Here is a 22,249-nt window from a genome sequence, read left to right on the forward strand (position 1 = left end):
CTCCTTTCACACTAAACTCCTTTCCTTCTCAGAAACAATCAAGGAACAACCATCCTCCTATCTCTCTGCCTCTTATTTCTAATCCCCGATAAAAGGCTTTGATCTCTGCCCCATTTCACAATGAGTTTCACGATTTCTTTCTCTCTGTACTCTCTTTTCCTGCAATGTTGACGCATGCAGCTGACCTATGCCTTTGTCGGGCACTTTGTCTACTGAGGGCATTTCAGACAAGTTAACACTGCTGTATTGGATTGGATTGGATTTGTTTATTGTCACGTGTACCGAGGTACAGTGAAAAGTATTTTTCTGCAAGCAGCTCAACAGATCATTCAGTACATGGAAGAAAAGCGAATTAAACAAAATTCAAGAAAATACATGAGAATACATAATAGGGCAACACATGATATGCAATGTAACTACATAAGCATTGGCATCGGTTGAAGCATACAGGGTGTAGTGTTAATGAGGTCAGTCAATAAGAGGGTCACTTAGGAGTCTGGTGACAGTGGGAAAGAAGCTGTTTTTGAAGTCTGTTTGTGCGTGTACTCAGACTTCTGTATCTTCTGCCCGATGGAAGAAGTTGGAAAAGTGAGTAAGCCGGGTGGGAGGGATCCTTGATTATGCTGCCCGCTTTCCCCCAGCAGTGGGAGTTATAGATGGAGTCCATGGATGGGAGGCAGGTTCATGTGATGGACTGGGCGGTATTCACGACTCTCTGAAGTTCCTTGCGGTCCTGGGCCGAGCAGTTGCCATACCAGGCTGTGATGCAGCCCGATAGGATGCTTTCAATAGTGCATCTGTAAAAGTTGGTAAGGGTTAATGTGGACATGCCGAATTTCCTTAGTTTCCTGAGGAAGTATAGGCGCTGTTGTGCTTTCTTGGTGATAGCGTCGACGTGAGTGGACCAGGACAGATTTTTGGTGATGTGCACCCCTAGGAATGTAGAAGTGAACAAGTGTATCTGTCTCAGTTAGCTCCTTGCTCCCCCCTTGACAGGAGCCCACAGGCCAGTGGAGCGGGAACCTTATCCCGACGGTGCTCTGGACCGTGTGTGAAGCCTGGAACAATGACATTGAGCTGAATCTTTGATTGTATTCCAGATTTTGCAGAGATTTCTCTGGGATGGTTATAGTGATGCCTTGCACTACCTGCTGCAGAATGGTGAGTCTCTATTCATATCATGGCTTTAGCTCTCTTGTCTGTAACAGAGCTGTACATGAGCGCTATGCCTGCATGCACATTTGGATTTGGACTTCTTATACCTATTCCTCTCTGCTGCTTGAAGAATCTAGATTCTCCGATACCCTGAATGGGCCTTGAGCTCAGGCATGCTTTTTTTAAACTCATTTATGGGATGTGGGTGTCACTGGTTGGACCAGCAATTATTGCCCATCCCTGATTGCCCCTCAGACGGTTGTGATGAGTTGTCTTCTTGAACTGCTGCAGTCTCTGAGGTGTAGGTACACCCACTGTGCTGTTAGGGAGGGTGTTCCAAGATTTTGTCCCAGCGACAGTGAAGGAACTGCGATGTTTCCAACTCAGGATGGTGAGTGATTTGGAGGTGAACCTCAGGTGGTGGGGTTCCCAGGTATCTGCTGCTGTTGTCCTTCTAGATGGTTGTGGGTTTGGAAGGTGCTGTCGAAGGAACCTTGGTGAGTTACTGCAGTGCATCTTGTACATGGTACACACGGCTGCCACTGTTCATCGGCGGTGGAGGGTTTAAATGTTTGTGGAAGGGGGAGAAATCAAGCGGGCTGCTTTGTCCTTGATGGTGCCAAGCTTCTTTTTTTTCAATTTAGAGTACCCAACTAATTTTTCCCAATTTAACGTGGCCAATCTACCTACCCTGCACATCTTTGGGTTGTGGGGGTGAAACCCAAGCAAACACGGGGGGAATGTGCAAAGTCCACATCGACAGTGACCCAGAGCCGAGATCGACCTGGGATCTCAGTGCCGTGAGGCAGCTGTGCTAACCACTGTGCCACCGTGCTGCCCTGTGTCAAGCTTCTTGAGTGTTGTTGGAACTGCACTCATCCAGGCAAGTGGAGAGTATTCCAATACACTGCTGACTTGTGCCTTGTAGATGGTGGACAGGCTTTGGGGGTTCAGCAGGTGAGTTACTCACCGTAACATTCCTAGCCTTTGACCCGCCCTGGTAGCCACAGTTTTACTGTGGCTAGTCCAGTTCTGTTTCTGATCAATGGTAATGCCAGAATGTTGATTGTGGGGGATTCTGTGATGATAATGCCATTGAATGTCAAGGGGCGATGGTTAGATCCTCTCTTGTAGGAGATGGTCATTGCCTGGCATTTGTGTGGTGCAAATGTGTGACTCAGAGTGGAGCTGAGTCCACAAAAGATCAGCCATGATCTCATTGAATGGCGGAGCACGCTCGAGGGGCCAGATGGCCTACTCCTGCTCCTAATTCTTATGTTCTTAAATATAACTTGTCATTTGTCAGCCTAAGCCTGGATATTGTCCAGGTCTTGCTACATTTGGACATGGACTGCTTCATTATCTGAGGAATTGCAAATGGTACTGAACATTGTGCAGTCATCCGCAAACATCCCCACTTCTGACCTTATGATCGAAGGGAGGTCATTGATGAAGCAACTGAAGGTGGTTGGGCCTGGGACACTCCCCTGAGGAACTCCTGCAGTGATGCACTGGAGCTGAGCTGATTGACCTCCAACCACCACAACCATCTTCCTTTGTGCCAGGTATGACTCCAACCTGTGGAGAGTTTTCCCCGAATCCCATTGATTCCAGTTTAGCTCGAACTCCTTGATGCCATACTCGGTCAAACGCTGCCTTGATGTCAAGGGCAGTCACTCTCACCTCACTTCATTCAGCGCTTTTTGTTCATGTTTGAACCAAGGCTGTAATGAGGTCAGGAGCTGAGTGACCCTGGTGGAACCCAAACTGAGTGTCCGTGAACAGGTTATTGCCGAGTAAGTGCCGCTTGATAACACTGTTGATGACCCCTTCCATCACTTTGCTGATGATGGAGATAGATAGATAGAGAAATACAGCACAGAACAGGTCCTTCGGCCCACGATGTTTTGCCGAACTTTTGTCCTAGGTTAATCATAGAATTTTGGACAATTTTTCATGGCCAATCCACCCAACCTGCACATCTTTGGACTGTGGGAGGAAACCGGAGTACCCGGAGGAAACCCACGCACACACGTGGAGGATGTGCAGACTCCACACAGACAGTGACCCAAGTCGAAATCGAACTTGGGACCCTGGAGCTGTGAAGCAATTGTGCTATCCACAATGCTACTGTGCTGCCCTTAAGAAATTAACCTACACTCCATTATTCTACCCTAATCCATGTACCTATCCAATAGCCGCTTGAAGGTCCCTAACGTTTCCGACTCAACTACTTCCACAGGCAGTGCATTCCATGCCCCCACTACTCTCTGGGTAAAGAACCTACCTCTGACATCCCCTCTATATCTTCCACCATTTATCGTAAATTTATGTCCCCTTGTAATGGTGTGTTCCACCCGGGGAAAAAGTCTCTGACTGTCTACCTATTCCCCTAATCACCTTATAAACCTCTATCAAGTCGCCCCTCATCCTTCTCCGTTCTAATGAGAAAAGGCCTAGCACCCTCAACCTTTCCTCGTATGACCTACCCTCCATTCCAGGCAACATCCTGGTAAATCTCCTTTGCACCTTTTCCAAAGCTTCCACATCCTTCCTAAAATGAGGCGACCAGAACTGCACACAGTACTCCAAATGTTGCCTGACCAAGGTTTTGTACTGCTGCATCATCACCTCACGGCTCTTAAATTCAATCCCTCTCCTAATGAACGCTAGCACACCATAGGCCTTCACAGCTCTATCCACTTGAGTGGCAACTTTCAAAGATGTATGAACATAGACCCCAAGATCTCTCTGCTCCTCCACATTGCCAAGAACCCTACCATTAATCCTGTATTCCGCATTCATATTTGTCCTTCCAAAATGGACAACCTCACACTTGTCAGGGTTAAACTCCATCTGCCACTTCTCAGCCCAGCTCTGCATTCTATCTATGTCTCTTTGAAGCCGACAACATCCCTCCTCACTATCCACAACTCCACCAATCTTCGTATTATCTGCAAATTTACTGACCCACCCTTCAACTCCCTCATCCAAGTCGTTAATGAAAATCACAAACAGCAGAGGACCCAGAACTGATCCCTGCGGTACGCCACTGGTAACTGGGCTCCAGGCTGAATATTTGCCATCCACCACCACTCTCTGTCTTCTATCGGTTAGCCAGTTTGTTATCCAACTGGCCAAATTTTCCACTATCCCATGCCTCCTTACTTTCTGCACAAGCCTACAATGGGGAACCTTATCAAATGCCTTACTAAAATCCATGTACACTACATCCACTGCTTTATCTTCATCCACATGCTTGGTCACCTCCTCAAAGAAGTCAATAAGACTTGTAAGGCAAGACCTACCCCTCACAAATCCGTGCTGACTATCCCTAATCAAGCAGTGCCTTTCCAGATGCTCAGAAATCCTATCCCTCAGTACCCTTTCCATTACTTTGCCTACCACCGAAGTAAGACTAACTGGCCTGTAATTCCCAGGGTTATCCCTATTCCCTTTTTTGAACAGGGGCACGACATTCGCCACTCTCCAATCCTCTGGTACCACCCCTGTTGACAGTGAGGACGAAAAGATCATTGCCAACGGCTCTGCAATTTCATTTCTTGCTTCCCATAGAATCCTTGGATATATCCCGTCAGGCCCGGGGGACTTGTCTATCCTCAAGTTTTTCAAAACGCGCAACACATCTTCCTTCCTGACAAGTATCTCCTCGAGCTTATCAGTCTGTTTCACACTGTCCTCTCCAACAATATGGCCCCTCTCGTTTGTAAATACTGAAGAAAAGTACTCGTTCAAGACCTCTCCTATCTCTTCAGACTCTATACACAATCTCCCGCTACTGTCCTTGATCGGACCTACTCTCGCTCTAGTCATTTTCATATTTCTCATATATGTGTAAGTAGACAGTAAGTAGGAGAGTAGACAGATAGGGCGATTAATTGGCTGGGTTAGATTTTCCTGCTCCTTGTGTACAGGACACACCTGTGTATTAATTTTCCACATTGCCGGGTAGATACCAATGTTGTAGCTGCACTGGAACAGCTTGGCTCGGGTTGTGGCAAATTCTGGAGCACAGGTCTTCAGTCATATTGTCAGGGCCCATAGCCTTTGTATTGGATACTATCTTCAGCCCTTGCTTGCTGTTATGTGGAGTGAATTGTATTGGCTGAAGACTGACATCTGTGATGCTGAGGACCTCCAGAGGAGACCGAGATGTCCATTCACTCAGCACGTCAAGCTGAAGATTGTTGAAAATGCCTCAGCCTTGCCTTTTGCACAAATGTGCCGGGCTCCTTCATCATTGAGGATATTTGTGGAGCCTCATCCTCCAGTGAGTTGTTTAATAGTCCACCACCATTCACGGCTGCATGTGGCAGGACTGTAGAGCTTAGATCTGATGCGTTTGTTGTGGAATCGCTGAGCACTGCCTATTACTTGCTGCTTGTAGTCCTATTGTAGCTTCACCAGGTTTACACCCCATTTTTCGGTATGCCAGATGTTGCTCCTGGAATGCTCGCCTACACATTTCATTGAACCAGGGTTGATCCCCTGGCTTGGTGGTAATGGTAGAGTGGGGGGAATATGCTGGGCCATGAGGTTGCAGATTTTGGTTGAATACAATTCTGCTGCTGGCCCACAGCGCCACAGGGATGCCCAGTTTTGAGTTGCCAGATCTGTTTGAAGTCTACCCAGTTTAGCACAGTGGTAGTGCCACACAACACGATGGAGGGTATCCTCAATTTGAAGATGGGACAGTGCGGTGGTTTCTTCTACTGATACAGTCATGGACAGATGTATCTGCAGCAGGCAGATTGGTGAGGATGAGGTCAAGTATGTTTTTCCCTCTTCTAGGTGTCCTCACCACGTGCTGCAGTCCCAGTCCAGCAGCAATGTCTTTTAGAATCCGGCCTGCTCGGTGATACAACCAAGTCACTCTTGGTGATGTACACTGAAGTCCCCCACCCAGAGCATATTCTGCGCTCTTGCCACCCTCAGTGCTTCCTCCAAGTGGTGTTCAACATGGAGCAGTACTCATTCATCAGCCGATGGTGGCCTTTATGTGGTAATCAGCAGGAGTTTCCTTGTCCGTGTTTAACCTGAAGCCATGAGACTTCATGGGATCCAGAGTCAATGTTCAGGACTCCCAGGGCAACTCCCTCCCGACTGTATACCACTGTGCCGCCACCTCTGCTTGGTCTGTCTTGCCAGTGAGACAGGATATATCCAGGAATGGCAATCGTGCTGTCTGTGATATTTTCTGTAAGGTATGATTCTCTCAGAATGACTATGTCTGTCTGTTGCCTAACTAACCTGTGAGGCAGCTCTCCCAACTTTGGCACAAGCTCCCAGATGTAAGTAAGGAAGACTTTGCAGGGTCAACAGGGCTGGGTCTGCCGTTGTCGTTTCTGGTTCGATGCTGGGTAGGCTGTCCCGTTTAATTTCTTTTGTGTGTTTTTGTAGCAGTTGAACACAATTGAGTGGCTTGCTAGGTGATTTCAGAGGACATTTAAGAGTCAACCACATTGCTGGGTCTGGAGTCACATGTCGGTCAGACCAGGTTTTGATGGCAGATTTCCTTCCCTTAAGGGACATTACGACAATGGTTTCAGGGTTTCGTTAGACTTTTAATTCCAGATATTTTATTGAGTTTAAATTCCACATCTGCAGTGGTGGGATTCAAAACCAGATCCCCAGATCATTATCCTGCGTCTCTGGGTTACTAGACCAATGATAATACCACCTCCCATCAATGAGTCATGATGCCAACAAAATACACACCTGAGTATTCAGAATAGCTTCCAATCTCCTGTCTGTCTGGCAAGAAACTGTGTCTCATACCAGTGCTACGGACAGGTGGGGGGTTAATTTAAACAGCCCAGATTCCCGCGCTCGCTATGTGTCCATAAACAGAAAGATTTTCTTTTAAAATTCTGATTTCACCCTTTAGCTCACTCGGCTAAATCGCTGGCTTTTAAAGCAGACCAAGCAGGCCAGCAGCACGGTTCGATTCCCGTACCAGCCTCCCCAGACAGGCGCCGGAATGTGGCGACTAGGGGCTTTTCACAGTAACTTCATTGAAGCCTACTCGTGACAATAAGCAATTTTCATTTCATTTCATTTTCATTTCATTATAAACAGTGGTGTATTTTCCCCAACCCTTAAATTTGGAGTATTCGATCCTCTATGAATAACTTGTGACGCAAGATAAAATACAAAGGATTGGTTTATTTTTACAAACGCGGGCATGCGAGCGAGAGCGGTTTCACAATTTCCACTCCTTTTGCACTCCCACAATAAAAGGGGGATAAGGGAAAGGAAGAAGGTTCAGGACATGACCATGGTAAAAATACAAGTTAAGGTTTCACGTGCGTCCAGAGTCCAGAATCAAAGGTCTAATGGGATGTTCGTTCAGAAGGATTGTCGCAGGGTGATCCTCATTTCCAGAAGTGAGACTTCCACAAGGGGGAAAGGTGTATATTTCTCTGGAATTTAATTGTCACCATTCACAAAGGGTATTAGCACTGACTTACAGATATTGAGTTTCTGATGGTTTGAAATTCCTCTGCTAGGCGTCATTGCAAGTCCATAAGACATAGGAGCAGAATGAGGCCACTTGGCCCATCGAGTCTGCTCCGCCATTCAATCATGGCTGATATGTTTCTCATCCCCATTCTCCTACCTTCTCCCCATAACCCCTGATCCCCTTATTAATCAAGAACCTATCTATAAAGGGCTGGTTTAGCTCACCAGGCTAAATCGCTGGCTTTTAAAGCAGACCAAGCAGGCCAGCAGCACGGTTCGATTCCCGTACCAGCCTCCCCGGACAGGCGCCGGAATGTGGCGACTAGGGGCTTTTCACAGTAACTTCATTGAAGCCTACTCGTGACAATAAGCGATTTTCATAAAGTCTGGGAATGCCTTGTCCATTTGAATAAAAGAGAAAGGAATAGAAGGATATACTTTACTTACTAACGATATTAGATGCATTTGGTGTAATCTTTCAAAATTCCCTAAACTCTGGAAAGATCCCAATAGATTGCAAAGCTGCACACGTAACACAAATACTCAATAAAAGAGGGAGACCAAAGCAGGAAGCTATAAGTCCTTTAATGTAACATCTGATGTGGGGAAAATGCTGGAATCCGTTATTAAGGACGTAATAGCAGGACATTCAGAAAATCATCACGCAATCAGGCAGGATCAACATGGTTTTTTGAAAATGAAATTGTGTTTGACAAATTTCTTAGAATTTTTCAAGGATGTGACAATGAGGGTGGATAAAGGGGAGCCAGTAGATGTAATGTATTTAGATTTCCAAAAGGCATTAAAAAAGGGACAACAAAGGTAACAGCATATGGTGTTGGGGATATATATGAGCAAAGATCGAGGATTGGCTAACAAACAGAAGTCGGGATAAATGGATAATTTTCAGGTTGTCAAACTGTAATTAATGGCCACAGGGATCAGTGCCGGTGCCTGAACTGTCTGATTTATATTGATGGCTTGGATGAAGGGAACGACTGTTGCCAACGTAGCTGACAATACTAAGATAAGTAGGAAAGCAAGTTGTGAGGAGGATACAAAGGAATATTGATCGATTAGGTGAGATGGGCAAAGGTTTGGCAGATAATAATAATCTTTATTGTCACAAGTAGGCTTACTTAACACTGCAATGAAGTTACTGTGAAAGGCCCCGAGTCACCATACTCCAGCGCCTGTTCGGGTACACAGAGGGAGAATTCAGCATGTCCCATTCACCTAACAGCACGTCTTTTGGGACTTGTGGGTGGAAACTGGAGCACCCGGAGGAAACCCATGCAGGCACGGGGAGAACTTGCAGACTCCGCACAGACAGTGACCCAAGCCAAGAATCGAACCTGGGACACTGGCACTGCGAAGCAACAGTGCTACCCACTGTGCTAACACTGTGCCTTTGGAGTATAACGTGGAAGTCATCCACTTTGACAGAAAGAATAGGAAGACATGCGGTACAGAGGGACCTGGGTGTTTTTGTACATGAATCACAAAAGGTTCACATGCAGGTAGGGCAAGTTATTAGGAGCTAAAATGAAATTTTAACTGGGGGGTGGGGGAAGAAATGAATCTTGCTACAGTTGATGCCACACGGAGCGCACTGTGCACTGCTCTGGTCTCCTTACTTAGGGAGGGATATTCTTGTCTTAGAAACAGTTCAGAGAAGGTTCATTAGGCTGATTCTGGGGACAAAGGGGTCTTATTGAGGAATGTTTGAGCAGGTTGGGCCTCAACCCATTTGAGTTTAAAAGGACGACAGGTGATCTTACTGAAAGTTACAAGATTTTGAGGGGGTTTGACAGGGGAGTATATTTACACTCATTAGCGAATCTGAAATTAGTGGAAACAATTTTAAAATAATGGGTCTCATTTCATACGGAGATAAGGAGGAATTTCTTCTCTGAGGGTCACGAGTCTTTGGAACTCTCTCCCCAGAGAGCAGTGGGGGCTGGGTGACTGAATATATTCAAGGCTCAGTTAGACACATTTTTGGTAGATGGGGAGTACAAGGCTATGGGAGTCAGGCAGGAAAATGGAGTTAAGGCCACAATCAGATCGGCCATGATTTTATTGGATGGCGGCCAAGTAGGCTTCATGGGCCAAGTGGTCTTCTCCTGCTTCTATTTCTCGTTATCTTGTGATCTCATTCACCCACTTTCCCATATATAAAGTGTACATCTCCCTCGGCTCCATCCCACTCCTCTTACTTCCCAGTGATGAAGGCAGCACGGTAGCATTGTGGATAGCACAATTGCTTCACAGCTCCAGGGTCCCAGGTTCAATTCCGGCTTGACTCACTGTCTGTGCGGAGTCTGCACATCCTCCCTGTGTGTGCGTGGGTTTCCTCCGGGTGCTCCGGTTTCCTCCCACAGTCCAAAGATGTGCAGGTTAGGTGGATTGGCCATGCTAAATTGCCCTTAGTGTCCAAAATTGCCCTTAGTGTTGGGTGGGGTTACTGGGTTATGGGGATAAGGTGGAGGTGTGGACCTTGGGTAGGGTGCTCTTCCCAAGAGCGGGTGCAGACTCGATGGGCCGAATGGCCTCCTTCTACACTGTAAATTCTATGACAAGACAGGCGAATGTGGACTGGAGCCAAAATTGTCAAACAAATTGATGACGGTGTCAACTTCACCACCACCCGTGATTCATTCTCACCTTAAGAGATGCTCCTGCAATTAAATGTTGAAAGTCTTCTTCGCTTCTTTGGCGATCACTCGCTGAAAAGTATGTTTGTCCACCTAAGAAACTTGTGTTACTGGCCATGGGTTCTGTGGGTTCTTGCATGGCTGGTGAGCCCGATCATACAGCCAATTCTACCACTTACCTGCTAGTCTGAAGCTAGGGACTTCTTCAGGACCGGATCTTATGGTCCTGTCCCCATCACCTCTCGCTAATCGCTGCAGGGCTTGTCTGTGTGGGGGGTGCACGGCTTCCTCTAGGTAGGCGCCTGGCACAAGACATCTTTTAACGTGGATATGCCGTTGCATATCAGCAGACATATGAGCTGGGAGTTTCTGAAATCCCGGCCAAGTGTTGACGCCGGCGTCAAAACCGGCGTGGGCGACGCTGGCATCAACGGGCCTCCAGTCCCAGTCATTCTACCCGCCCTCGAAGGCTATTTCGGCGCCGGAGTGCTGTGTGCTGCTCTGCCGCCGAAAGCCGGCCGGCCACTGCCGGCGTGGGTCCGCGCATGCACGCCATGGCCGTCTCTGTGCCGGCCTGCGGGCAACATGGCGGAGCCCAACAGGGACCCGGCGTGGAGGAACAGAGGCCCCCCCCCTGGAATCAGCGCGCCCGCCGATCGGTTGCCCCCGATCGCGGGCCTGGCCGCCGTGAGGCCCACCCCCCGCCCCCCCGGGAGCCGGCTCTTCCCCCCCCCCCCAACCAGGACGGCCCCCGTAGCCAGAACGCCGGGTAGGACCATACACACATGACGTCGGTGGGACTCGCCCGGCACTCGGCCCATCAAGTGCGCCTGCTTTCAATGGCCCCCGACCGCGCCGGCGCGATTGCTGCTGATTCGCCGGTCACTGGAGAATCGGCGGCCCGGCGTTGGAGCGGCGTGGCAGGATTCCGGCGTCCCCTGCCGATTCTCCGACCCGACATGGGCTCGGAGTATCCCAGCCATGGTCTCTGGTCTTATACAGAAGATAGGCCCAGTTCCAGTGGCAAGGGAACCTCAACTGGGGAACTCCCTGCTGCTGCAGCCGACATATGCCATCGTAGCCACTGATACCATACCTGTATCTTTGCCTGATCCGCCATTGACGACTTGTCTTGGTTTGTGCTTTGTCTGGCTCCTCCGCTCCATCATGGGTGACCCTGCCATGACGGCATTGCTTTTTTAATATAAATTTAGAGTACCCAATTATGTTTTCTCCAATTATGGGGCAATTTAGCGTGGCCAATCCACCTAACCTGCACATCTTTGGGTTGTGGGGGTGAAACCCACGCAGACAAGGGGAGAATGTGCAAACTCTACACGGACAGTAACCCAGGGCCGCGATTCAAACCTGGGTCGTCAGCGCCGCAGTCCCAGAGCTAACCATTGTGTCACATGCCGCCCTACCTGACGGCATTGCTCTCGGGATCAACGGAACGTTCAAACCTCTCCACCACGGCACAGAAAGGAAATGTTGAAGCATTTTGTCAGTGAAAGTCTAAATATTTAATATTCATTTGGTTGTATATTGAACCTATGAATCTATGGAATAATTTGTCCAACAAAGATATAGTGTGATAATACTAAAATAAAAAATAAATAAAAAATCGCTTATTGTCACGAGTAGGTTTCAATGAAGTTACTGTGAAAAGACCCTAGTCGCCACATTCTGGCGCCTGTTCGGGGAGGCTGATACGGGAATTGAACCGTGCTGCTGGCCTGCCTTGTGTCACTGGACTAGGAAGCCAGAGACCCAGGATAATGCTCCGGAGACCTGGGTTCAAATCTCAGCATGGCAGATAGTGAAATTTGAATTCAATAAAAATCTGGAGTTAAAATTCTACATGATAACCATGAAAACATTGCCAATTGTTGTAAAAGCCCATCTGGTCCTCTAGGGGAGGAAATCTGTTATCCTTACCTGTTCTGGCTTGCATGTAACTCCTGATTCATGGCAAAGTGGTTGACTCTTAAATGCATTGAAATGGCCTTGCAATTCCTTCAGTTTAACAGCAATTAAGGATGGGCAATAAATGCTGCCCAGCCAGCAACACTAATCCAATGAACGAATATATATTAAAAAATCGGGAGGGAAGGAGGCCTACATTTTGTACCATTGTCATTCAGTCTTTCAACCCGTTTGACATCAATCCTGTTTTTGTTTCTAGACTTGCTGAGTCCAGATGCCCCGATTGTCTCCAAAGTTTTATCAAGTCAGTACTGTAACGATTATACACCCTCACAAGAGGGTGACCAAGTCGCTGAATATCTGGAACCTGAGGCACGCTCCAAGTTTGGTTCTCTTGAAGAAAGATTATCTGGATATAAGACGGGGGTTCTTGGAGGTACCAATGTTATGTTCTTTTAAGGTCATGTCCCTGATTTCCTTCCCACTGTACTGTCAGTAGGCAGCACAGAAATGTCCCAGCTGACAGAGCAGCATTTGTACAGTAATGAAAAACCAATATCAGCTTCAGTACCTGGCAGAGCTCCAAGCCAAGACACCTAGGGAAAGAAAACAAACTATCCAACTGTTGACAGGGCAGATGTTTTAGCGTCCCCACTGAAGAATGGGTGGAAAAATGGTAGCTCCGTTATAATGCTGAATTGGATGCAGAATAATAATTGGATTGTGAATTACACAGAAATATGGGCGGTACGGTGGTACAATGGTTTGCCCTGCTGCCTCGCAGCTCCAGGGATCCGGGTACGATTCCAGCTTTGGCTTAATATCTGTGTGGAGTTTGCACTTCTCCCCGTGTCTGCGTGGGATTCCTCCGGGTGCTCCAGTTTCCCCCCACAGTCACAAAGATGTGCAGGTTAGGTGGATTAGCCATACTATATTGCCATTCAGTGTCCAGGTTACAGGGTTGCAGGAATGGGCCTAGGTAGACTGCTCTTTCAGAGGGTCAGTGTAGACTCGATGGGCCTCCTTCTGTACTGTAGGGGTTCTATAGGAGTTGGAGAAGGCCATTTACCCCTTTGAAATAGTTCCACCGTTCATTTATGCTATGTCTGACCTGTGCCTCAAGTCCATTTACTTTCCTTTGCTCCATATGCCTTGATGCCCTTACCTACAAAAAATTATTGATCTCTGTTCCAGAAGCTACAGTTGTCTCCTTGTATCCCCAGTCTTATACAGGAAAGAGAGATCCAGATGTGTGAATAGACACTTCCTGATTACACTCCTGAATACTTCTCAATCTAATTTTAATATTATGTCCTCGTCTGGATATTCCCACCAGCCCTGGCTCAGTGTTCAGTTTAATAACACCCCTATGACGTGCACTGAGATGTTCCACTGTGTTTGGATGCTATATCAATGGGTGTTGTTGTTGTTGCCTGCTGAAGCAAACCTCCTGTTTTGCATTTCCGCTCCCTCCAGAAAAAAAACAATCTTTTTGATTTGCCTTTTGAATTTGGGTCTTGTGTGTAACTTGTCATTTGAACACCTGGACACACAGATTGAAAATAAATACTGCATTAGTGAAACAAAATACTGCATTTATGTAGTGCCTTTCATAACTGCCAGACTTTAAAGGCACTTTTCAAAAGTACTTTTTGAAGTGCAGTCAGGGTTGCCACGTAGGAAATGGATCAGCCACTTTATGCTCCGCAAGTTCCCTCAAACAGCAATGTGAGCGTGACCAGGTACTGTGTCTGTGATGTTGATTTGAGGGATAAACCTTGGCCAGGGCACCGGAGTAAATCTCCTGCTCTTCAAATAGCATCCTGGTATATTTTACATCCACTTGAGTGGACAAATGAGATCTCTCATCCCAATGACAGCATCTCCAACAGTGCAGCACTCCCTCAATACCGTGCTAGTGCCGGCTGTGATTGTTGTTGGTTGTGCTCAGGTACCAGAGTGGGACTTGAACCCTCAGCATTCTGAATCAGAGGCGAGAGTGCTACCAACTGAGCCACAGTTAATAGTGGAGTCAGGTTATTCTGGAATTGTCCTCTTAAGCTGGTGTCTGGCCTCTGTTCTAGTGGATTGAAGTTAAACGGTGATTCATTGGTGATGACCTGTTGCAAATGTGGCAGTAAGTGCATTGCAAAACCTCCTTCAGGTTTGCCCTTGACAGAGGTCTAGAAGCAGGTTATCTCCCTGTGTTGCCAGTTGATGGAATAGGAAGACCAATGGAAGGAGACCACTGTCCTGCTTTTTCCCCACCCCGCAATTCTCTCTTGTCCTCTTTCTCCACCTTGTCCTTCCTGCCACCCATCATCTCTTTATCTGGTCTGCCCCAACAAGTGGAATCTGTGGAAGGGAGGAAGATTTTCAATTCTTGTTCATCTGTTCTTTTTCCCCTGTCTGAATAGTGTTGCCACCTGTGAGCAGGCAGAAAATGGGCATCCCTGACACCTTCACCAGCCTGGCCTCGTACCCAGTGCATTCTGTGGCACAGATGTAAGGGTTTGATTCTTCTCGTTCACCTGCATTTCTTTGAGCTTAAAAACGGGGGGGAAAAAAGGTTTGAAATATGAAGGGCGCGATTCTCCCAAAACGGGAGAAATCGTAAAGCTGGCGTCAAACCCGCCCGGGTTTGACGCCAGCGCGCCCCTTCCCGACCGGGAACCGATTCTGGTCCCCGGTCGGGGCTAGCAGCCCGACGCCGTAGGCTCCGGAATGACGGGCTTAACGAATATCGTTAAGCCCGCTTGCCGGAGTTAGCGCCGGCTGACGCGTCATCGCGTATTTGCGCGAAACCCGCGCATGCGCGGGCCGGGTTGCCCCTCAGCCGCCCCGCGAATGGATACTGCGGGGCGGCGGAAGGAGAAAGAGTGCGCGGGCATCGGGCCCACTGCCCGCGATCGGTGCCCACCGATCGCGGGCCCATGGCACCCTTGGCACGGCCGTGGTACTGCCGTGCCAATCGGTGCCATGGTTATGAAAAGCAAGTTTGTGACGCCGTTTTTACGAACGGCCAGACCAGGTGTGTTTGCCGTTCGTAAAAACGGCGTGAAGGGCTGGGACTTCGGCCCATCGAACAGCTGTGAATCGCTGCCGGCCGTAAAAAAATGGCGGCAGCGATTCGGGTCGGGAGTTGGGCGGGGGGGTGGGGGAGAATAGCGGGAGGGCGGGAAAAATGTCGGGAAGGCCCTCCCGCTATACGACGGGTCGGAGAATTTCGCCCGAAGTGCCGCAGAAACCATCTGTGGAGAGAAATAGAGTTAATGTTTCAGCTCTATGACCTTTTGTTCGCTCTGCTTAGCATTAATTACACTTCTTCCTCCACAGATGCTGAACATTTCCAGCATTTTTCAATTTTTATTTCAGATTTTGCAGTATTTTGCTGTTCTTTTGAGATTGATGTTTCTCTCAATTTCTCTTGTCTTATTTACTTACTTGCTCTGCAGTGACTCTTTAGCAAGGGACCCTGTTAATTATGTGCTGGGCGGGGTGTGAGAATGCTGAAGGCACTTTGCTAGTTTTTTTTCTAAGCCATCTACTCCGAGTTATCATCTCTTAATTTGTAATTTCACCTCTTAATTTTTAATGTTACAATCTCCCCTTTCCCAGATCCAGCAACCTGGAAGGGGGGGGGGGGAGAACTTCCCTTTGGGCAGGAGTCAAGGTCATTTGGCCTGCTGCTGAACTTGTGCCATTGATGGATTCTATTCCAACTTATCTTTCCCAGTGGGAAAGGAAGTATTTGTGAGGAAGGATTTGCGTAACAGCAGCATCCTCAAGTCTCATATCGATGAGTGCAGACTTGTCCAACCTTTTGCACGCCGGGGCGGGGCGGGTGGGCACAATTCGGTTTTCTTTTCCTCACTTGAGGGGCCAATAAGCAAATTTTGGAGAGTCACGGTTTGGCGAAAAAGTTGATGTATGAAGAAAAAAAAAACCAATTTGCGCACACTGTGACCCTAACAACAGTAGCAAACACAGGAGAGAATGGCCTGTGATCGTAGGAGTAACTCCTTACTGAGTCTTCCATCTCACTCACGGGTATATTAAATACTAGCTCCGCAGGCCAGATAGGGAGGCTGGGGGCGGGGGGGGGGGGGGGGGGCAGCTCATTGCCAGCAGCCTGGGGGTTGGATAAACCCGTTTTAGTGCTTTGTGCATCACACAGATAAGTCTCTCTTCTTAATTTCTGGCATTGTTTAGGAAGGTATAATTGTTGTAAAATACGTCACCATAAGTATTTTCTGCCTAACTTTTCCTCCTTTCTCCCCCTCCACCCAGAGTAAAAGGATGGTTCCTTGATATCCCAAAGGCTTTTGGCTGGATGTCTGATAATGTTGAGGCTCATTGGAATACTGAGTAACTCCAAATGGACAACCTGTGCTGCGAGGTAATCCTCCTCTTCTTTCCTGAATTATTTCAGCAACCTTTTAAGATCTCAGGATGTCCCCAGACACTTTCCAGCCAGCGAGGTACTCTGGAAGTGCAGCCACGATTGTAGAATTCTGACAGCCCATTTCTGCACAGCAAGCTCTCATGGTGATGAGGCAGTGGACCAGAAAATCAGAGCAGGAAAGAGAATAATTTCTCTCAGTGTCACATCAGCTGTGAGTCAGTTGGTAAAGCACTCCGCTCTGAGTCAGGGGGTTAAGATGTGAACACAAAAACATAGCTGAACTTAGTGCTGTATTGTCAAAGGTGCAATCGTTCAGTTGCTGAGATCAGTTCTTGGGTGAATGTAAAAGATCCTTTGACCTATTTTGAAGAAGAGGTCTCTTTGGTATCTGCTATAGCCCCCACGAGACTCATGGGGATGACTCGATTCATCTCCCCGTGAGCCTCATGGAGTACGAGCTCCCCACTGAGGAGTGGAGGCCCGTCAACAGGTTTATTAATTCCACAGGATAAAACACGGCCCAGCTAGGAGCGGAGTTCCAGAATAGCCCCGGCTGGGACTTGGACTGTTGCTTCTATATGGTTTTCCTAAACCAAGAGTTGGAAAGAAACCTTTTTTGGTTCTCCTTTCTGGACTCCTCCTTAACGACCATGATATCCTGGTCAATACATGTCCCAATATCACAAACAGATTATCAGTTCCTTCCTTTCTTTGCTGTTTGTGGAAATGGGCCAATCTCAACGGTACTTAATTGGTCGTAAAGCACTTTGTGACTTCCTGAGATCTTGAAAGGCGCTATAGAAATACAGGTTATCTTTTGAAGTCTAAGCTCATGAATAATTAAAAAAACTTGGGATCCAGATAGATGACCTGTGGCAAGTACAAAATATTACAACAGGAAGCAAAGAGATCAAACTTGAGAAGGTGCTTTGGTCAAGTCGAAACTTTGTAACTAGTGTTGAAATTAAAATTAAATGTTGAACCGGTAAACCCACCTGTTGCTGTAAACTATAAAAGTTTACAGGGTAGGACTTTGGGAATACCAGGGATTGAGATAAAAAAGAGTTTTGTGTGTGCAGCTGTGCCATCTGATGATCCCAAAGCAGCTGTTTTTGCTTCCTCGCCAGATGATTTTTTTTCATTCATGGGATATGTGTGTGTCTCTGGCAAAGTCAGTGGGCGGGATTTTCCGTTCCACGACGCCAATTTTGTAATCGGTGATCGGGCGCAGAATCTCTTTTGATGCCCAAATCGGGGGCGGCGCTGGCTTGACACCAGTTTTGTATCCTCCGCCCCCTCCAAAATGGCACCATCGCTACACGCACCGCACACCGTTGGAATGGCGTTGGCACATCACCTGTAGGCCCTCCCCCGATGCTCCGCCCCCGATGGGCCAGGTGCCCGACCGCGTGGTTGATGTGTGGTCACAGCGGTTGGAACCCGATGTGGCGGCTGCGGACTGTGTCCAACGCCGCCACAGTCTGGTGGGAGCTGTGCTGCTGGCCGGAGGAGCCTCCGTGAGGGCTGGTGGGGGTGGCCAGGGGGGCATTATCTGGCAGGTCGGGTCCCTGCATGGCCGGCGCCATGTTTTACGGTGCGTACACTGCAGGTCGTCGCTGTGTGCAGCCATGGACCCGGCCATTCTCCAGGCGCTTGTATTGTGGGAGCCAGGAGTTTACTTGCAGCGGCTGCTCGTCCCTCACTGGTCGCAGGATCTTTAGATCGTAAAATGCCACAGTTCCTCCGCTGGCGTCAACACTTAGTCTCAAAACGGTGAATCCAGCCCTGTTTATTTCTGAGTCTTACTCTTAAAGGTTGTGGTGGTGAGCTGCCTTTTTGACAATATGCTGGACCATTTTAGAGGGCAGTTTAAAGTCAGCCGCTGCTGTGGATATGGAGTTATATATAGGTCAGACCAGGTACAAAGGCAGATTTCCTTTTACAATGGAAATTAGTAAATCAGATGGGTTTTGTTTCTACAGCAATCCAATAGTTTCATGATCACCGTTCCAGATTTCTTCGATGTAATGAATTTTATTCCGCAGCTTTCATCGTACGGTTTCAACTTAGGTTTTTAGATCATTAGTCCAGGCCTTTGAACTACCAACCCATTAAAATAACCAAGCTACCATTCCCTGTTAGTATTGCTTCATAGAATCCTTACAATGCAGAAGAAAGCCATTTGGGTTTGCACCGACCCGAAAGAAAGGTTCTCGTCCGCTGTTGTGCCAGTTCCTCATATTTAATTGGATGATGAGTTGCTGGAATGCTAGCTTTATTCTCGACAGGATTAGGTCTGAGAAAGTAAAACATAACTATTGACGGTTTTTGTTTGGGACCCGAACTCTGCCCCTCAGTGGAACACAGATCTAGATTTGTTCATGTGTTAGTAAATTCTGAAATAATTTAGCATTAGGTCCACTTATCTGGTTTAATATGTTCAGAGGAAATACTCTGCTGTTGGTATATTTCTTTTTGAACACAGTCTGTTCTCTCTCCTTTCCTCTGAACATCACCCCTCCACCCACCCCTGGCCCCATCACAGAAAACCCCAATGTGGGGTAAGAGATCGGAGTTGAGTTTGAGCTCTTGCTGATGTTCAGCCCTGCGATTACACTGCTGTGGGACAAATCACTACTTTGCAAACCCCATTGGGTTGATGCACCCCACCTAAAAACAGCTCTGTGGTAATACAGTGTCAGAAATGGTATCAAGGTTTTAAAGTACACAGTGGCCGTCCAATAGCTGGTCTTGAACTCAGTACTTACTGGAGCAGTATGGCTTTACAAAACAATGCTGGAGCAGAGTATACCGTGAGCCAGTCTCTGTGGTATTCCATCCCAGGATGGCCTAATATCTCAGTCTTTCACCATTCTGTAACCATTGTTTGTATCTTCTTTCCACAGGTGGTCTTCTAATATTGATCCTCACACATTTGTTTCACTGTGCGTCTGGACAAACTGGGTTTGCAACGGAAAGTTGGGACCCACCATTCTGTCACTGACATGTATTTCATTGACACTGGAGAAGTCACCTCGGATTTCCCATTAAAAGGATAATACAGCTCGGGAGGGCATGGACCATGATAACTGGACCAGCAGGATCCTGTTTCTGATGTTCCTTTTGTCTACATGTTTCTGTAGATAGTATTTCAGAGATCAGACACAACACACGAGTATATCTAGGGCCAATCCTGTTCTCTGTTTAGTACTCACTGGTTTCATTTGTCCATCTTTTTACAGTTTGTTGATGCCTCTTTAAACTCTCCAGTGCCAGGTCCAGTCACTGGTGCTTTTGTTTGCTTTGCTGCATCCTCTGCAATTCCGTCATGTAGTTTTGATGACCAATCGATTGGGGTGGCACAGTAGCACAGTGGTTAGCACTGTTGCTTCACAGCGCCAGGTCCCAGGTTTGATTCCCGGCTTGGGTTACTGACTGTGCGGAGTCTGCACATTCTCCCTGTGTTGGTGCGTTTCCTCTGGGTGCTCCGGTTTCATCCCACAAGTCCCGAAAAACGTGCTGTTGGGTAATTTGGACATTCTGAATTCTCCCTCTGTGTACCCGAACAGGCGCCAGAATATGGCGACTAGGGGCTTTTCACAGCAACTTCATTGCAGTGTTAATGTAAGCCTACTTGTGACACTAAAGATTATTATTAATCTGTACTGATGATTTAGGAATATTTTTTTAAAACCACTGGAAGGGGAAACAACACAAGATCATCTTGCAAAATCCAAAAAAAAAACCTCCTGCTCGGAGTTGACTAGAGGCTCTAAGTTATACTGTTCAACTGCTTCCTACCCAATGCATGACTGCAGCCTTGTTAATCACTCGGAGGATCATCTCTAATATGAGACCAAACAGCATTTGATCAGTGACCAAATATGTGAATTCAGTATGTAAAACGTGGAGAGGCAGCTCGCTGAATCTTCATGTCATGTGTTCAGTGACCCCTTACCTGCTTTGCAGACCTGGTCCCATTGTGTGTAAAGGAGAGTAGATGGCAGTGTCACAGTCCATGCAAATTTCCCCTGTACCACCTTAACCAAACCTGCAGCAAATACCAATTCCTTCACAAATTTTGTACAACAGGGAACATTATAAATCAGACTCGTGCAATCTAATTTAGTGAGATTAAATCTGTGACAGCCAATTGGAGAAACTATTCTGTCATCAAAGGGAAGCTGCAATTAGCCTCCCTGCCCACCCTGTCATTCATGCCAGCCCTCTGCTCTTGTTTAGGAGGTTACGTTAATTAAAAACAAGGGGCTGGATTCTCCGGCCCCCGCCGGACAATCGCCGGGTGGCGGCGTGAGTCCCACCCCCGCCGTCTCCCAAAGTCTCCTGTCGGCAGGCCCCCCCCCCCCCGGCGATTCTCCGGCCCGCGATGGGCCGAAGTCCCGCTGCTGTCATGCCGGTCCCGCCGGCGGGAAGCAAAACACCTCCCGCGATCGGGGCCCACCGATCGGTGGGCGGGCCTGTGCCGTGGGGGCACTCTTTTCCTTCCGCGTTGGCCGTAGCTTTCACGATGGCAGAAGCAGAAGTGACCCCCTCCCCTGCGCATGCACGTGGATGGTGTCAGCTGCTGACACTCCGGCGCATGCGCGGACTTCCGCCAGCCGGCGAAGTCCCTTCGGCCCCGGCTAGCGTGGTGCCAAAGGCCTTCCACGCCAGCTTGCGAGACGGGAACCACTCTGGTGCGGGCCTAGCTCCTCAAAGTTAGGTCTTGGCCCCTAAGTTAGGGCGGCCCGACGCCGAGTGGTTCACGCCACTCCTTCCTGCCGGGATCCCCCGCCCCGCCGGGTAGGGGAGAATCCCGGCCAAGTTATTTGAAGAATAATCCAGTGACTTGCTCCAATTTAATAAAAAAAGAGAAAAGCTTCTCAAACAGTCATACTTGGAGCAGAGATGGTATTGACTTTAGGATCAGGAGAGGATTGAATATACAGAGCAATGTGTTCATAACTTTGGCTGCTAATATTATTTGGGTGCATAAAGAAAATGCTCGGTTGGCACTTTTCCTCTGAATTCTGTGAAGCGGTGTGTGACCCTGAGGTTGATTTGAAGTTTGGCTTGTGTTCCTTTACAGCTTTTTGCAGGACTGTCTTTGTGTTCAGGTGCTGGATACACTGCACTATTCTCAATCTGGCTCTTGCTCCCACCTGAGCCTTGAGGCTGCCCGGCTCATGTGTCGCTGCTGTTGTTCTGCTCAGAGTAATTTTTTTACCCTGTCAATTGGAGAGAAGGTGTTCAGTTTGTGTGTTAGTGGCCATCTCTTAGATCACCTTCCTCATTGCTCAGCAGATATCTTGTCAAAACCCCCTTGGTCCTCTGCCGACCCTGTTCCTCAAGGTTCTTCTATTATTTTAACCCCCCTCCTGCTGCAGCTTGGAATTAGAAATGAAGCTATCTGGGCTGCACAGTGTCGCAGTGGCAAGCACTGCTGCCTCATGGCGTCGAGGACCCAATTCGATCCCGACCCGGGTCACTGTCTGTGTGGAGTTTGTACATTCTCCTCTTGTGTGCGTGGGTCTCACCCCCACAACCTTAGGATGTGCAGGGTTGGTAGATTGGCCACGCTAAATTGCCCCTCAATTGGAAACATTTTTAAAAATTTAAATAA

At 47.9% G+C, this 22,249-nt stretch overlaps 1 protein-coding gene across 1 annotated transcript in view; it reads left to right on the forward strand.

Moving 5' to 3' along the window:
* Positions 1-20,091, forward strand: part of LOC119979084 (patatin-like phospholipase domain-containing protein 2) — a 42,301-nt gene extending 22,210 nt beyond the window's left edge. Inside the window, exons 5-9 of the mRNA XM_038821084.1 lie at positions 1,101-1,161; positions 12,481-12,657; positions 14,639-14,726; positions 16,512-16,620; positions 19,533-20,091. Of these exons, the coding sequence (XP_038677012.1) occupies positions 1,101-1,161; positions 12,481-12,657; positions 14,639-14,726; positions 16,512-16,593 (408 nt within the window). The 3' untranslated portion in view covers positions 16,594-16,620; positions 19,533-20,091. The remainder of the gene's footprint in view (positions 1-1,100; positions 1,162-12,480; positions 12,658-14,638; positions 14,727-16,511; positions 16,621-19,532) is intronic.
* The last annotated feature ends 2,158 nt before the right edge of the window (positions 20,092-22,249 follow it).

Source organism: Scyliorhinus canicula, chromosome 15 (genome assembly GCF_902713615.1).
Source record: "Scyliorhinus canicula chromosome 15, sScyCan1.1, whole genome shotgun sequence".
NCBI classification, from domain to species: Eukaryota; Metazoa; Chordata; class Chondrichthyes; order Carcharhiniformes; family Scyliorhinidae; genus Scyliorhinus; species Scyliorhinus canicula.